The sequence below is a fragment of the Hypanus sabinus genome, chromosome 9 (assembly GCF_030144855.1).
Source record: "Hypanus sabinus isolate sHypSab1 chromosome 9, sHypSab1.hap1, whole genome shotgun sequence".
Classification (NCBI taxonomy): Eukaryota; Metazoa; Chordata; class Chondrichthyes; order Myliobatiformes; family Dasyatidae; genus Hypanus; species Hypanus sabinus.
The window spans coordinates 138,664,394-138,676,816 of NC_082714.1; the positions used below are offsets into that span (position 1 = coordinate 138,664,394).

Consider the following 12,423-nt stretch of genomic DNA (forward strand, 5'->3'; position numbering starts at 1 on the left):
ATTGACTCCTGTACCTGGCTGGAAGCCCAAGAAGAGTTTATTCATCTGTGTGGATTGGAAATAACATCTCAGCCTCATTGACAATCAACACAGGCACACCACAGGGATGTGTGCTTAGCCCACTGCTCTACTTTCTCTCCACCAATGACTGTGTGTCTAGGTATAGCTCAAGTGCTATCTATAAATTTGCTGATAATACAACTATTGTTGGCAGATGGCAGAATCTCAGATTAGGAACAAGATATACTGGCCAGTTGAGTGTTGTTGTAGCAACAACCTTGCACTCAACATTAGCAAGATGAAAGAGCTGATGGTGGACTTCCAGAAGGATAAGACAAGAGAACACAAACCAATCCTCAGAGAGATCAGAAGTGGATAGGGTGAACAATTTCAAATTCCTGGGTGTCAGTACATCTGAGGATCTAACCTGGTCACAACATATTGATGCAGCTATAAAGAAGGCAAGACGGCGGCTATATTTCATTGAGTTTGAGGAGATGTGGCTTGTCACCTAAAGCACTCAAAAGTTTCTATATTCCAACTGTCTGCATCACCATCCGGTATATAGGGGAGGGGGGTGATCAGGAGCAACTGCACAAGATCGAAGTAAGTTGCAGAATGTTGTAGAATAACTCAGTTCTATCATGGTTACCAGCCTCTGTGGTATCCCAGACATCTTCAAGAAACAGTACCTCAGGAGGGCGTCCCCCATTTCATTTTAAAAATCTTTTTATTAATTATTATTGAAGATTAACAAAAAAAAGATATTAAGTCTATGTCATTATATACAATAAGGAATTAAATTAGCAAATAACTGATTAACAAAGCTAAGCAATATATCAATAATAATAAGAGAAAATAAAGTGTTATGAATATTTTTTTGAAAGAAAAAGAAGGGAAAAAAAAGAGCCCCTATTAACTGGAAAAAAAATTTTTAAAAACCTATTGGGAGCACAACCCCGGAGCTATACATCATACAAGCTTCTATAGAAAAAAAATTAATCGGCCAACTCAAATCCATTTAAGAAATAATTGGAAGTAAACCATATTAATTAACTCAAATGAAATGATAGTAGCGGGCGAATGAACCCCACCTTTTCTCAAAATCAAATCGAGGACTGAAAGCTCAACTTCTGATTTTCTCCAAACTAAGGCATAACGTCACCTGAGAAAACCATTGTATCAAAGTAGGAGCAGAAACATCTTTCCATTTCAACAAAATAGCCCTTCTGGCCAATAATGTAACAAATGCAATTACATGTTGGTCTGATGGAGAAATACCATGAATATATTGAGGGACTATACCAAATAAAACTGTCAATTTATTAGGTTGTAAATTAATTTTTAAAACTTTAGAAATTGTAGAGAAAATAGACTTCCAAAAATGTTTCAGTACAGAACACGACCAAAATATATGTGTCAATGTAGCTGTCTCAGTTTTACATCTGTCACACTGACTATCAACATTGGAAAACATTTTAGACAGTCTCTCCTTTGTCAAATAGTAACAATGTACAATTTTAAATTGAATTAGAGAGTGATTGACATTGATTGAAAAAGAGTTAACCAACTTCAAAATCTGCAACCAATCTTCTGTTATCAGGGTCATGTTAAGCTCTCTCTCTCAATCTTGCTTAATCTTAAGTGAACAGTAATTGTGCTGTTGTAACAATAAATTATAACTTTTCCAAATAAAACGCTTCACTAAAGGATTCATTTTTAAAATAATATCTAACAGGTCAGAATCTTGTATATATGGAAAATTACTTAAGTATTTTTGTAAGAAGTGTCAGACCTGAAGATATTGCAGGAAATGTGAATATGAGAGAGAGTATTTAGTTACTAATTTCTCAAAAGACATCAATCAGCCATCCTGGAACAGATCCATGAAGGAATAGACCCCCTTATTCCTCCAAAAATGAAAGGTAGGATCATTTAATGAAAGCTTAAATAAATAATTTTGATAAATTAAACTTAAAATGTTTAAATTTTTTAAGATTAAGAAAGTTATGAAACTGGAATCAAGTTCATAATGACTGCTTAATCAGAAGCATCATCCATCATTTAGAACCTCCCCACCCAGAGCATGCCTTCTTCTCATTATTACCATCAGGAAGCAGGTTTAGAAGCCTAAAGGTACACACTTAACGATTCAGGAACAGCTTCTTCCCCTCTGTCATCCATTTTCTAAATGGACATTGAACTCATAGAAACATAGAAAATAGGTGCAGGAGTGGGCCATTCAGTATGATCATGGCTGATCATCCAACTCAGAACCCTGTACCTGCTTTCTCTCCATACCCCCTGATCCCTTTAGCCTCAAGGGCCATATCTAACTCCCTCTTAAATATAGCCAATGTACCAGCCTCAACTGTTTCCTGTGGCAGAGAATTCCACAGATTCACCACTCACTGTGTGAAGAAGTTTTTCCTCATCTCGGTCCTAAAAGGCTTCCCCTTTATCCTTAAACTGTGACCCCTCGCTCTGGACTTCCCCAACATCAGAAACAATCTTCCTGCATCTAGCCTGTCCAATCCCTTTAGAATTTTATACATTTCAATAAGATCCCCCCTCAATCTTCTAAATTCCAGTGAGTATAAGCCTAGTCGATCCAGTCTTTCTTCATATGAAAGTCCTGCCATCCCAGGAATCAATCTGGTGATTGATTCTCTGTGCTCCCTCTATGGCAAGAATGTCTTCCCTCAGATTAGGGGACCAAAACTGCACACAATATTCTAGGTGCGGTCTCACCAAGGCCTTGTACAACTGCAGTAGAACCTCCCTGCTCCTGTACTCAAATCCTTTTGCTATGAATGCCAACATATCATTTGCCTTTTTCACCGCCTGCTGTACCTGCATGCCCACCTTCAATGACACCCAGGTCTCGTTGCATCTCCCCTTTTCCTAATCGGCCACCATTCAGATAATAATCTGTTTTCCTGTTCTTGCAACCAAAGTGGATAACCTCACATTTATCCACATTAAATTGCATCTGCCATGAATTTGCCCACTCACCTATCTGTGTCATCCACAAACTTGGAAATGCTGCATTTAATGCCCTCGTCTAAATCATTAATATATATTGTAAACAACTGGGGTCTCAGCACTGAGCCTTGTGGTACCCCACTAGTCACTGCCTGCCATTCTGAAAAGGTCCCGTTTACTCCCACTCTTTGCTTCCTATCTGCCAACTAATTCTCTATCCACATCAATACCATACCCCCAATACTGTGTGCTTTAAGTTTGCACACTAATCTCCTGTGTGAGACCTTGTCAACAGCCTTTTGAAAATCTAAATATACCACATCCACTGGCTCTCCCCTATCCACTCTACTAGTTACATCTTCAAAAAATTCTAAAAGATTCGTTAGACATGATTTTCCTTTCACAATCCATGCTGACTTTGTTCGATGATTTCACCGCTTTCCAAATGTGCTGTTATCACATCTTTGATAACCGACTCTAGCATTTTCCCCACCACCGATGTCAGACTAACCGGTCTATAATTCCCCGGTTTCCCCCTCCCTCCTTTTTTAAAAAGTGAGGTTACATTTGCCACCCTCCAATCCTCAGGAACTAATCCAGAATCTAAGGAGTTTTGAAAAATTATCACTAATGCATCCACTATTTCTTGGGCTACTTCCTTAAGCACTCTGGGATGCAGACCATCTGTACCTGGGAATTTATCTGCCTTTAATCCCTTCAATTTACCTAACACCAGTTCCCTACTAACATGTATTTCCCTCAGTTCCTCCATCTCACTAGAACCTGTTTCTGATTCTGATTCTTTGGAATATGGGTGGAAACCAAACTACCTGCAGGTCATCCGTGCATCACAGTAAGAAAAATCAGGTCACTCCAGCTTCAGAGCAACAGCTCCAGTTATTAATGGGTATTCCCTAAGATAAATTTGTATACAGAGTAGATCCCCTTCCTGCTGAATCATTCATGCCATTAGTTAGTGAATCACTAGAAGCAAGTATTTGCATAATGTTATGACCCACTCATTCCACCAGACCTCTGGTGGATGTTCATAGGTAAAAGAATTCCAAAATAATTTACATAATTTATATTCTTTTGGTTCTCACCCAACCTTTTATACTTATGTAATTATAGCATGGTGACAGGCCCTTCTGGCTTGACGAGTCTTTGCTACCCAGTTACACCCATCTGACTTATTACCCTACTGACTCCTACGTCTTTGGAATTTGGGAGCTAAGCAGTGTATCCAGAGGAGATCCACGTGAATGTACAAACTCATTGCAGGCAGCAACAGGAATTGAACCCTCTTCACTGGTGCACTAAAAGCATTCCAATCACTGCTACGCTTCTGAGCCACCCCAGCCTTGGTCTGATATCCTTCCTAATGTGCATCTGTGCTTCGGGTTGAACAGCTGATTTTGCTCAGAAAAGACCTTTAATTTTCTGTAATTGAATACACAATACAATCCAATTCATAAATTAAACTTGTCCCTCTCCTGTCAATGGATGGGCTGTTGTCAAGAGGAGAGTTATGAATTCCTGAAAATTAAACCTTAGAGGAGTGTGGATTTGGAGTCTTTAAACTTATTCATTCTATGATTTTTGGGCTCTAGGGGAATTGACGTTTATGAGAACAATTCAGCACAGATCAAAATGCTGATCAACCACTGACTTACTAAGTAGCCTATTGGAATCATTTGATGTTACAGTCTGCTCCTGTGGATGACTTTCACCTTTAAATCTGGAGTTCTTCAGGAGTATAATTCTAAGTAACGTATAGAGAGTTTGCAAATTTGTTCCCAGTCACTGTTTTCAACCCATTGCATCTGAGATCAGTGTCTCAACTGCTATTTGACTTCTTTTATCTTACATTGTGGAAAATTGAGTCTCAGCCATTGCCTCATTCTGCTCACCATCCTGGCTTTGTTTGGAAATGCTTATGCATAGGAATTGGGCAGGGGCAGAATTCCAATGTGATTAATTAATGTGTTTAATTATCGATAATTGTATTGATAATAGAGATTATAGATAATAAATCTGTCAATGAGTAAACACACTACCTCATTTTAAATTTAATATCTGAAGAGAGAAAATTGGGAACAGGAAGACAATTCTGAGTCCCAGACAACATAGAAGGAAAGTTCTAAGCTTTGAATATGATGTTGATAAAATTTAAATCTAAGCCATTAGGTGAACAATAGGCAGTTTACCCTGGACTCTCCTTTATACCCTGTTCAATTTGCTGTTTGTATATTACTCTCAGTAACTACAGTTTTGCATATTTTCTAATTTGTCTCAGCTTGTACCAAAATAGATATTTTAGTACTTCGGTACTGATGGGTATAGTCCGCAGTTTATAATTTAGCAGTCAAGAACACTGCAACTTGAAACACAAAGAGCTGCTGCCTCACAAATCCAACAACCCAGGCATGACCCTAACCTCTGTTACTGGCTGTCTGGAGTTTACACCTCTCTTGAATTTGAGGATTTGCCCCAGATGTCCCAATTTCCTCCCACAACATCAATGACACTAGTTGGTAGTTTAATTGGCTGCTCTAAGTTCTTCTTATACAAGTCAGTAGTAGGAGGATTAGGAGGGAGTTAATGAGCATGTGAGAGAGAATAGGTTACAGAGAGTTAAGTGGAGGAATGCAACTTAGAGGATCATTCAAAATGCTAACATACACTCAGTAGGCAATATGGCTTGCTATTTTGTAAGGAAGAATGAGCCTAAGTAGATGTTCTGAGCTTCCCTTCCTATTCCACTCCGCTGAACAAGATGATAATTTTATGCCACATTTCCTAGAATTTGTCACCAAATATCTGCCCCACTAACTTTAATCATTTCTAATGTTAAAGAAAAGCAATTCCATTATGGCACAGGAGAAGCATTCATACATCTAAACAGCAGCCTATCCGTGAACATATCAGTTTTTTTGCAAGTACACAAGTAATTCATTGCCTACACCCTTAATGAATGTGAGGGAGGATGTGGTCAGTCGTGAGTGTAAGTTATGCGCTAGTTTTCAGCTCTGAGTTTTCCAGTCTCTTAAACCACAACAAATGATTTTGCAGATAGCAAAATATTTCATTTAAATTGTAAAAAAAAATTACAAAACAATTGTCCTTTGACTATATTTATAAATATTGAAAAAATAGAGTGCTTTCTGCATGCTAATTAAAGATGTCCTGTTTTAAAATAGATGTAATTTATTAAGTATTCAGTTAATAATTTGAGCCATATTTTGGTAAATTATCACTTATATTGAGCTTTTTTTAAAAAAATTGGAAAATCTAAAGGAACTCAAGTTTAAAAAAATCATATCCAAATTGGCATCAAATTAAAATAATATGCTTTAACTGCATGAAAAAGTTTTGAACTTTTATTTGTAATTTTAGATTAGATTGTTCCAAATGAACAATAAATTTCCAAATTGTACTTAAAAAGCTGCAGAATAATTCAATAGTTACTCAAGCACCATAATTATTCAAGAGAGTTTGAATTATTTCTGTACATGGATTTTGGGCCAAACTAATAATGAATGACTGAACCTGTAATGAAATTATATCAAGGAGTGTTTTGGCCCAGAAGCTTTAGTAAAGCTGTGAGTTTAATTTTTAAAACAATTTCTCACTTGAACCTGCATGCCCCAGTCAAGATGAATTGTAGGGTTTGGAGAGAGTCTAACTCGTGAATAGAAATTCAAATGAAATATATATTAGCATATGAATGTTGAATCAGGTTAAATTCTTGTGTTGACTCTTTTATAAGTGCCTTTCTATAAAATTGTTGCAAAGACAATTCATATTTTTGAGCGCTAAGAAGCTATGTGACTTTGACAAAGGTAAAAATTATTCCTTGTCCTTGCAACCCATCCATAGTTTTTGACACAGTTAAATAAATGATCCTCTTCAAACATCTCTCTTCTGCCATCCAGCTGGATGGATTGCACTTATCAAGTTCCATTTTTATCCATCTGGTCAGAAATGGAGAGCCAACTGCAAAAGCTTGTCTTCCATCACATTCTCCTTCAATGTTACCAATGTGTTCTTCAAAGATTTATTCTTATCTTCCTCCCATTGCTCATTTATATACTTCCTCTTGCAAACTTCAATCAAAACTGCATAGAAATTTGCCATTATACACAGTCCTTTCTCACCTCTGCCTGCCTTGACTGTTTTCTAAATTGTCCGACAACGGTGAGAATTGACCAACATCCAAACCTGGATCTCCAGGAATTCCCCCTAACCAGAGGTTGAAATCTTTTGGTCTTTAGTCCTTGTCACAAGATTAATTTTCTGTCCATTGAAACTATTGCCTGTCTACTGCCTTAAAATGATTCAGACATTTCTCAACCTTGTCATCATGTTTGAAATCCTGAGGACCTCTTCCGTCACTTTCTGGTCTTAGAACCCTTTGATAAATTGATTCTAAATTTGTCTGTGCCAGCTAATATTTAATCTTTAACATATTCAATGTTGCATTTAAAACTTCGTGGCTTGGTGTAAAATCCGAAGGAGAATACGGTCCAGCATCTTTGGAGCACTGTAGTGCATTGGAAAGGATTATGGACATCTTTGATGATCGTTTTTGTGTCAAATCAGGAACTATATCAGCTACCTCTTTCTGCCAGCTGCAGCGAGCCATCTGTCACTTGATTTCTCAGCAGAGACCAACCAGTTAGAGAGAGTGGGGTTTGAGATGTTAGTCTTGGTCAGCTAACCAGAAAGAAAAGTTCATAACATTGAACAAGCTTCCTCCACATTGCTGACTGCAATTCATTTGGGTGTGCTTAACATTATTTTTAATCTAAAAAATTAAAGTAAAACTATGTTTTTTTTATTGTGACAGAATGAGACTGTATTATACTGGAATAGTTAATCCTACCAATTTCATCTTTCCTCTGTTTCATCTGACCAGTGAATTATTTTCATCATGGGGTTGTCTTGTTAAGATGGGTGTAAATAAAAATAAATGCCCAGATCATTCTTTTACTTGTGTCTCAGCCTAATAAGTAATTAAATCCCCCTCTATCTCCTACAGGAAGCTTATTAGATTTCTTGAAGAGTGATGAAGGGAACAGATTACAGTTACCCAAACTGATTGATTTTTCAGCTCAAGTAAGTGATCATGGTACTTTTACAACACCTTTTATGAAGATCAAGAGCAAAATGGCAAGGCATTTGAAAATGTATATCTAAGCTTTCTTTTTTATTAAAGGAAACTAGTACATCATGTGGATTTTATTGGTTGAGAGACCAGCATGCAACTGTCACAATAATTTGTGCATATTTCCATTAGGATGCATTTCACTTAAAATTGCCAAAAATAATTAATGAATTGCTTATGTTAATCTTTAATGTATTGTCTTAAAATTACCCATTATATACTGAAGATAAGTGTTCTTCAATGACCAGCCATGCATTTAAAAACAATGTATTTTTATCTTTAAATGCTATTTGATCATATATTTATTTTAGAGAAGCACAAAGGTTTTTATCAATATTCTACCTACCAATGAAAGCAATGAGATTCTTGGGCATTTAAGGTCTACACGAAGCATTTAAACCTGGAAAATGGATGTATTAGCACCTGATTTTTATACATATATTTCATATAAAGCCTGAAGTAGATCAAGTTAGCAACTATTTCTAGATAATTGATTTGTTCATAAACTCGTTTTCTTAATTAATGAACTTCTTCTAATATTGCTCCAGCAACAACCTTACTTGATAATCTTGCAAATACTTCTAATCCTCTTACATTATTAATAACCTACAATAAAAAATCTTCACTTATAAATTTATGAAAATGATGCTGTATATATTTAACAGGTCAGGAAGCATAAGTGGAAAGAGAAGCAATTAATATTTCAGGTCCAAGACGCTTTGGTAGAACTAAGTTGTAAAGAGTCATGAATCTGTCTTAGATTCCGTGCCAGTTCAACTCCTGATTGTACAGAAAACCCTGTTTAAAATGCTAGGTGTAACACATACAAAATGCTGGAGGAACTCAGCAGGTCAGGCAACATCTACAAAGGGGAATAAACAATCAACATTTCAGGACAAGACCCTTCATCAGACAAGTTCCTTGCCACAGCTGCTGCCTGAGCTGAGTTCCTCTAACATTTTGTATGTGTTGTTCTGGATTTCCAGCATCTGTAGAATCTCTTCTGTTTAAAATGTTGAGCACACTCTTTGTAGAACTAATTGATTTCTGTGTACTTATTAACATTCCTCAATATTGGAGATCTAGTACAAGGGAGGTCTTAAATTTCCTCATTATTTTAGATATTAGCTCATCATAAAGTTGACTTTCACTTTGCATATTGCTCTGTCAGTCTTAATTCTAATCTAATTTAGAAACTTCCTTAAAATTAATTGTTCTTCCCTGTTGAACAAACAGTGGATAATTACTGATGTTGTTAACTAACAGCAGAATCAATGGTTTGACTTTGTGCACTATCTGAACTACACTGGAACTTCAGAACACTTAAATTCTGTTCTTTTCATTTCCACACCCATACAGACAGCACAGTCATCTTCTATAGCCATATCACTCACTGCTTGTTGAATGCTGTACAATAGTATCTGTAATAAAACAGCTGAAGAGAGGAAATTTCAAACAAATTTGAAATGGAGGAAATATTGGCTGTAAATATGCTTTAAAATGGCCTCATACCAACAGTACATTTTAATGTGCTGAAGTGTTCAGTGAAAGTGAAGAAGATAGAAAAAAGTTAACTAAATTAGACATGATAGGAGAATTGGGAGTTGAAAACCTGATCAAGAAGGGCTTTAAGAAGATCTTAAAGTAAGGAAAAGGAATTGGAAGAGCAAAATAATTCAATGGGGGGAATTAGAGAATGCAGAGCAAATTAGGTGAATGAAGAATACAAACGAGGAAGAATCCATCAGTAATGGAGGAGACCATTTGAAATGTATGATTAAGGTTTCAATTCAGTATGGTTATGTTAAGGAAATATGATTGTGGATTTAAGCTGGGATTTTGGATGTAATGATGGAAGGCAGAGGACTGATGACTATTAACTACGGAGAAGCCAGCTGACTCGGGTGAAAATTTGCTTGGTTCTGGAGAAGAGGTTGAAGTGGAAGTTGAAAAGCAAGATGAAGCAGATGCTGAAAATATAAGGTAGAAAGAATTGAAAAAATACTTAGAATCATGTCAAGTAAGGCAGCTTATAATGAGAGAGTTTGCATTTCAGAACTGGGAAAAAAAGGAACTGTGTTAATGGTTTAACGAGGGGGTATATGCTGAAAACAAAGGAAATATATGTGATTAGATGGAGACTAAGATTGTTTAGTGGCATAAATACTGTTGGTGCCATGTAAGATGGTGTTTGTTAATCAGAGCTGATCTCTCTGGAAGAGTGTAAATGAAAGAGACTTATGGGGGTGCTGGAGCAAAAAAGATAGAAAAGAGGTTATAAAACTAAGGGTTGAGGTTAAAGAAAATCTCAGATAAAAGATATTCATTGCTGATTCATGAGAAGTACACCATACCTGGAAAAGAAATAATATATTGTGCCATCGAAGCACATTACTGCTCTCTGAAATTGAATTCAACAATTTCAGATATCCAGTCATTCCTGTTTGTGTGAAAACTCAACAGTTCTCATGTAAGATCATCCACTTGTCATAACAACTCATTTTTCCTCTCTCCACTGACACCACCTGATTGAAGTATTTTTAGAATTTGTTGAAAACCACAAAAAAAAACTGCAGTTGCAGTCCATCTGAAATAAATGCTACAAGTGATTGGCAGGTCAGTCGGCATATGGAGATAGAGAAACAGAGTTGATGAACAAGCTGAGGAGCCTGTTTTGCAGTTTGAAACGTTAATTCTTTTTCTGTTCCAAACAGATGTTGCCTAACTTGAATGTTCCCAGCATTCTCTTTTCCAGATTTCCACATTCTGAACGTCATGGTTCCAATATTACTTCTGTGTTGCTGAACCCATTTATCTCCTCCTATTTACACCTACCCAGTCAGTTAAACAGTAATTAACTGCATCCATTGCCCTTTCTTAAATAACATTAACTACAATCTTGGTCTCCACACAACCCAAAATCATTATTGCTATTCTCTCCACCCCATCCTCACTCTGAAAATTAAAATATTTGTTCTCTCATTTTCCATTTCTAAAGAAAGATCACAGAACATTGATTCAGCTGTGGCCTCCTCTACAGCAGTGAGACCTAGTATAGATTGGGGCCACTCTTCCTTAAGCACCTTCACTCCATCAGCCACAAAAGTTGAATTTCCCAGTGGCTGCCCATTACAGTTTGACTTCCCATTCCCATTCTCATTCCAACATCTTGGTCCATATCCTCATCTACTGTCACGATGAGGCCACTCTCAGGTTGGAGGAGTAAAAGCTCATAGTCCACCTCCAACCTGATGACACTAACACCAATCGCTCTAACTTCCTGTAATTGCCCCTCCCCCTTCTCTCTTTCCATTCCCCATTCTGGCTTCCCCCATACCCCTTCTCTTCACCTCACCTGTCCATCGCCTCCCTTTGGTGTCCCTCCACCTTCCCTTTCCCCCATGGTCCACTGTCCTCCCCTATCAGATTCCTCCTTCTTCAGCCTTTTGCCTAATCCACGTATTGCCTCCCAGCTTCTTGCACCATCCCCTCCCCCACCTACCAGCCTTCCCCCTCACTTGGTTCCACCTATCACCTGCAAGCTTATATTCCTTCCCTCCCCCCACCTTTTTCTGGCTTCTTGCTCCTTCCTTTCCAATCCTAAAAAGAGGCCTTGGACCAAAATGCTGCTTGGCCTGCTTGATTCATCCAGCATTTTGCATGTGTCACTCTGAATTTTTGGCCTCTGCAGAATCTCTTGTGTTTATTAACTCAGTTTCTCTGTGTAAAGATACTGCTTGAATTTGCGTGGACCTCAAGCAGTTTCTGTTAGTGGGGGAAATGGCTGTCTTTGTGATTGATTGTATATGGTTTGAAGTTTGGCTCTAACTGGGACAGAATTCCCTTTATATCAGTATGATTTTATTAAAGGTCACAAGTATAAATCCCCACATTAGTTGGGTGGACTGTCCTGAGGGATGAGTTTAGCCCTGTTCTCACTTTTTCATTCATAAAACTATATTTGTATGGGTTGCAAAACCAATATCTAATATATCTTCAAGTTCTGCCAAATATATTAAACACAATCAGGTAAAAGACGTGGTCAGACATAATTTCATGAAGAGAGGAGTTTATTATTTGGCAGGTATGTATAGATGGAAGCAGCAGCTGTTTAGCTTCACCAAAGAGATGTGGAAATTGTTTTGGCCTATTTTTATTCTGCTTGCATCACTGCCTGCAAACTTCAGTGAAACTCCTAAATTGAAGACAAGTAAGTAGGCCATGTCACTCCGCAGAAAAATTTAGCAAAAATTGAAGAAAAGTAGGCTTCT

The 12,423-nt window shown here is 37.3% G+C and overlaps 1 protein-coding gene across 2 annotated transcripts in view; it reads left to right on the forward strand.

The window, feature by feature from the left end:
• LOC132399847 (tyrosine-protein kinase HCK-like) overlaps window positions 1-12,423 on the forward strand; it is a 154,490-nt gene that overhangs the window by 104,210 nt on the left and 37,857 nt on the right. For both annotated transcript variants that reach the window (XM_059980673.1, XM_059980672.1), the window contains exon 10: window positions 8,027-8,103. In XM_059980673.1, the coding sequence (XP_059836656.1) occupies window positions 8,027-8,103 (77 nt within the window). The remainder of the gene's footprint in view (window positions 1-8,026; window positions 8,104-12,423) is intronic.